General features: G+C 41.2%; 1 protein-coding gene across 1 annotated transcript in view; it reads right to left on the reverse strand.

The window, feature by feature from the left end:
• The window catches only part of CAPN6 (calpain 6), an 18,626-nt gene that overhangs the window by 2,208 nt on the left and 10,442 nt on the right, over positions 1–5,976 (reverse strand). Inside the window, 6 exon segments of the mRNA XM_007952602.1 lie at positions 230–422; positions 2,724–2,910; positions 3,016–3,093; positions 3,347–3,540; positions 4,130–4,322; positions 4,830–5,038. Of these exon segments, the coding sequence (XP_007950793.1) occupies positions 230–422; positions 2,724–2,910; positions 3,016–3,093; positions 3,347–3,540; positions 4,130–4,322; positions 4,830–5,038 (1,054 nt within the window).

Below are 5,976 nucleotides of genomic sequence, written 5' to 3' on the forward strand. Positions count from 1 at the left end.
CACCTGGAAATGAGATAAGACGAAATACTCCACCCTGTTCAGATTGGAGAGTTTTTATGGTAGAAGATCCTAGGTCCTTTGTCCTTATTCTCAGGACTTTCATAATTCCCCTAAAGCTTAAACCTTTATACTTTTGATTCTGCCTTCATCCTCTCTATTCCAAATGCTTATTCTCTCTCTCTCTCTCCCTCTCCCTCTCCCTCTCTTTCTCTCCCTCTCTCTAATTTTTATTGTGATTTGGGTGAAAATTTACAGAGTAAATTCATTTTCCATACAGCAGTTCAAATGCTTATGCTTACCTTGAAGAGCTCAAAGCCAATGATGTAATTGTCGGGTCGTCCCATTCTGCGGTAAGTGCGCAGGTCCTTTTGCTGCAGTGACATGATGACCTTGTGCCCATCCTCAGGCACAGTGAAGATGTACTAAGAGAAACAGATCACCAAAAAGCTTACTTAGAACTTCCATTTCAGATGAGTCAGCTCAGATTTCAGGGAATAAAACTACATTGGGAAGCAGAGACTTGGGTGATTTTTCTGGCTTTTGCTCTTGACTAGACAATGAGGCTTTGGGTTACTAAGTGTAATCTTTTATTCACTAAGTGTAAATCATAACTCTTGCTTCTCCCTGTGGAATTCAGCATGGTTTGAGTGACAATTTCATACTTAGATCTTCAATACTGAAGAGGATATGCTTGGTTTTAGTAAGTTCCTGGTATGATCTTGTTTTCTTATTATTTCTCCTTGTTTTAAAACTATTTTTTTTAATTCCAGAATCCAGAAAAGCAGTTCTTGTTTGACTCAACCTGACACTGCAGCATCCCCCTGGGTTAGTTTCCTATTTCCAGTCCAGACATGTGGCTTGTGGAGGGGCTGGATCCACTTCCTCAGATAATTGATGCTTTCCTACCACCACTTTAGGGGAGTTGCAAACTTGTGCCAGAGACTTTCCAACATCATGCAGAGATTCGTGGTGCTACTGGGAGTTAAAACTTAAAAAACATCATTTCTCTCTGCCTCTGTCTCTCAGTTCCCTCTTTCTTTCCCTCTCTCTCCTTCTCTTCCTCTCTCTCTTCCTCTCTTTAAAAAGAAACAGAAAATATATGCAGGGCCATAGGTTCACAAGCCCCAAAAAAGTCAATCATGTGCATACACTTAAAGTGAAGCCCAAAGTGCCATTTCCCCAGCTTGTCTGATACTTGAGACATTTCCAAGGTTGTAAGTGTAAGTGAGATGGGAATAATAGGAGCTCTTTCTTTTCTTTGTGGACAATTGAAATAGAAAGGATGGAAGGAAAGTGTGAGTTAAGGAAAGCATGAGTTAAGTAAATCAGCCAACCAGCCTTAGCATCCTCCAAAATTCCTGGGCAATTAGGTCCATGATTAGTATCTTAGTTATCCAGTGCTGCTGTGATGGAAATATCACAAGTGAATGGCTTTAACAAACAGAAATGTATTCCCTCACAGATTAGGAGGCTAGAAGTCTGAATTCAGGGTGCCAGCTCTAGGGGAAAGCTTTCTCTCTCTGTCGGCTCTAGAAGAAGGTCCTTATCGCCTTTCAACATCTGTGAGCACAGAACTCCTTGGAGATCTCCATATGTCTTGGCGTCAGTCTTCTTCCAGATGTAGGAGGTTCTCAGTGCAGGGATTCCAGGTCCAAAGTACATGCTCTGCTCCTGGCTCTTCTTTCTTGGTAAGAGTAGGTCCCTCCTTCTCTGCTGGCTTCTCTCTCCTTTTACCTCTTGTGAGATAAAAGGTGATGTAGGCCACTTCCGGGTCCCCTTACATTGGATCAGAGCTGTGAGCTGAATAAGGGTGTTGCACCCCACCCTAATCCCCTCACAACTGATTGGCTGGTCATATCAGATCACATCTTAGGGTATAATTACATCATTACATAGCTCCCAAATTAAATCACTACATAACTACCAAACCCCTGAGAATCATGACCCAGCCAAGTTGACATATATTTTGGGGGGATGCAATTCAATCCATGATGGTTAGTAAGGCATCCATACAGTCAGGAGAATTATCTCCTGTGTGTTATCTCATCAGCCCGTTTGGGGATAGAGCAATCCAGGTCATTATAGATTCAGTCTCTGGACATTTAGCTTTTTTGCTTTGAGGTGTACCTGGGCTTGACCCCTAATGTGTCATGGAGTGTAGCAATATAATAGGAGGTAGACTGAATAGGATCATTGACAGGGCAGTGATTCAAATCCTGAGAAAAATGACCTTGTTCAAGATGAGGAAAGGTAAACAGACACAATGATAGGGTTCAAAGGTACCTGGCATGAAAAAAAGGATACATATAGTAAATGTGTACCCAAGAGAATAGTTAGGCAGTAAAGAGAAGTGAGGACAAATTAATTATCTCGGAGGAGACCCTTTCTCTACAATGTGAAATCATTACAAGGAAAGACAGGATGTCAAAGTACCGCATCAGGAAATGTGGCCAGGAGAGAGGCAGGCAGAGAAGGCAACTCAAATTTGATAATGTTGCCAAGGTATGTCTCTGAAAAAAGACATGGTCTCTGCTATGCTTTACAAGCATCCTAGCCCATTCCTAGGGATTTGGGTTGGTCAATATTACATAATAGCTACAAATGGAATGATGTCACCATTGAAAAATCACCCTTAATGAAATACTCCAGAGAAGACCAAGATGAGATCTGGTTTCCTAGTTTCTGAATAACTCAGAGGCAAAGAAAAAAAAAATGACTCAAACCTGGGGATTCTGCAGGAAGGTATCACGGTTGTTATAACATCCTCCAGAGCGGTTCATCAGGGGATCATCATCGACAGTCCAGCATCCTATCACTGATTCCAGCTCCTTGCGGCCAAAAACAGGTTTGCTCACATTGCGGCAGACATTCAGTTCATGAAAGTTGCGGCAAAAGTCCTCCAGGCTCATCCTGAATGGAAGGAGCACAGGAAAGAAATGAAGATGATAGTCAATACCTACCTTGTAGTTCCATGTAGAAACCCCAATATCCATAGCTCTGAAAACCTCTCCTCACCAAAACTCTCCATCATCAGACATAACAAGCCCCAGGGCCTTGCGATCCGCTGAAGTCAGTTGCTGCCATTCTTCAGAACTAAAGGAAAATAAAGAACAAAGGGTTGAGCTGTTCTTCTGGCCATTGGCTTTCTATAGTAACATGGTGCCAAAGGAACAGAATGCATGAGGGCTTGCTTTATGTCACTTCTGGCTGTGTCACAGGCCTGATGCCCGTCAAGAGCCTGCTGATGTGACTGAGCACTGAGAGCTCCTTAGCTGTCTTGAGGGTTGGACTTGGCAGAACCACAAGGCTTTGGGGGAAGTAGCAGTCAAAGTGGAATGCCACTTACATTTCACTCCAGGGTCCACTCCATTCCTGTCTTCCCAAGGGGTTCCTCAGACGAATCATGTACAGTTTCTCAGCACTGAAGACCTCCACAAGTCTATCTCCAAGACGGATCTTACGAATATCAGTCATGGTGTAGGTATGGCCCTTCAGTAGACCCCAATCAGTTTCAACTTCCTGTTCTTCCTGAGTGGGAGACTAAAAGCAAAGAAAGACACATACATTAAGGGCACAGGAATTAGAAGGCTCAGACCCTGGATCCCCTTCTTCCTTGATTGGTTTATCCAAGTATAGTTGAAGCTAATTTTCTGTATGCAGATGAAAATTTGATCCTGGCACCTAAGCTAACACAAAATAAGTGAAGCAAAGGAAATATAAAGAATGTACTGGAAAAAAAAAAAAAAACTTCACTTAAACAATTCCAATTGAAACTACCACAGTGGTGTATTGATATAAACATCATCAAATTTTGGTGGGGTTAGTTTATTCCTTGAGGAAACATTTGTGACTTCAACATGGAACAGAGGCAGAAGAAATCAAGAATGAGGGCTATTTACATCAGCTGAGATGTTGCATTGGCCCATAGATGGACAACTGGTACAAAAGGATGAAAAGTTTAAGCTCTTCAATCTCTGCACCAGAGCCTAATTTGTATGTTAGCTTTCTGAGTCTCATAATGACTTTTCATGGATTTCTGGGTTGAAGGCTGTCTGGAATTTCTACTAAAATTTGTAGTATCACCTGCCAGGCATGAGCACAGAGTGGTTGTTTCTTGGTGTGCACAAACCTCAATGGAGCAGCAGATCAGACCTCCTTTGATAAATGTTTTGTACAGTTCTCTGAACAGCTTGTACTTCTCCTCAACAAGCTCAGTGTATCTTCCCTTATGCATATCAATAGTTTCAGCCAACGTGCCAGTGAGGTCCACGATGATATCAGTGGTGGTCAATCCATCTAGGGCTTCATAGCAGCCAAGCAGCCTGGGGGTAAAAATGCAAGATTATCTTTCTAAAAGTATTTTTACAAGTCAAGGACGTGATGTTCCCAAGAATTAGGACAGTCCCTCCCCATCCTTTACCATCTGGTCTTTCTCTTGGTATGGAATGAGAGATATTGAGATTATAATCAGTGAATTCTAGGCTTAAGCTTTATTGATCAAGGATAAGCCATGCAGAAACTTCTTTCTACAGGTAGATATTAGACAAGGGGAAAAAGTGAAGCCATAATGCCACATGATACACAGATTAGCTGCAAGAAGAGGCACGTAGGAGAAGGTAGAGGTTTCATGGAATTCTGAAGAGCTGATTTCTCCTAACTTGGATTTCTGAGGGCCAGTCCAAGGTCCAAAATAATGTCTTGGATCTCACAGAAATTCTACCTAACTTAAACTCAGGGGTTGGGTTGGGAGAGAATGAGCTCCCAAGGATGAATGTAGCTTTCCTTTTTTCATGTGCCCTAATCATCGACTAGTCAGCCTCCCTCCTTACTTTGCATAAGCTTTTTCCAGTAGAGCATTCCAAAACTCATTCATGGAGGTGGAGAAAGAGAAGACCAGATCTCCATTGATGGTGGGCAGCAAATCATCAATCACCACCTCGGTCCATTCTCCAAAATGCCAGAAACGGAAGCGAAATATTCCAGCATATTTATTTGGTTTTCGAGGGTCCCATTCTTGTTCATTAGAGTTGGGGATTGTCTGGAAAAGTAAAGAAAATTCCATCAAATGTTATTCACCAGGCCATATCCAGACATCAATACAATTAATTCCTGGTAAATCCATGTGTCAACAGGAAGCCCACCAAAGATACCTGATTTGGGACTATCTTGGGAAATTCTAGGTAGAGTGTTTTGTTTACAACTTGTGCTTTCTCGATTCAGTTTTGCTAAGGATGTTATTATCATGACTGCCCTAAATGCACATAGAAGTACACAGGGTGGCTGAAGACAGCCAGTAAAGGGTTAAACAGTTTCTACCGTCAATATACCAATGAGATGATGATAACTGGACTATACAAGCATAGTCATGGCTGCATGTATAACTATTAAACAAAGCATTATACAAAGCAAAATCAATCAAAACACAGGATTTACTGTGCTCTAAATTTTTAAAGGGCCGTGCTATTGATTTCATGTATTCTTACTTTGAATAAAATTAAATTTAGAACATTCTACTTCTTATATTTCCTTTTTACATAACAATTGCACATTAATCTAAAATTATTTTTCAAGGGAAAATACTCTTTTTTCCCCAACCAAATTAACACTTCATTGTCTTGAACTATACCTGAGCACCAAAGGAATTTTTGTATTATTAATGACTTAGAACCTTAGAACCTTTTCACAGATCTTTTTCACAGACTTGTTTCCATCTCTCTCACCTTACTTTTTGTTCATATCTCTTAATGACTTCCTGGCCCCTACAAATTGTATGCCCCAGTAGGGGTAAAGAATAACAGTATGGAGAGTCAAAGAATTGAAAGTGGCAATACAAGTGAAGCATGGGGCACTTTTAGGGCAGTGAGACTGTTCAGTATGAGATTTTAATGGTGGACACATGACCTTATGTATTGGTCAAAACCATAGGGCTGTACAACACAAAGAATGAACACTAATGTAAACTATGGACTCTAGTTA

Source organism: Orycteropus afer, unplaced genomic scaffold (genome assembly GCF_000298275.1).
Source record: "Orycteropus afer afer isolate SDZICR_OR568_19922 unplaced genomic scaffold, OryAfe1.0 scaffold00352, whole genome shotgun sequence".
NCBI classification, from domain to species: Eukaryota; Metazoa; Chordata; class Mammalia; order Tubulidentata; family Orycteropodidae; genus Orycteropus; species Orycteropus afer.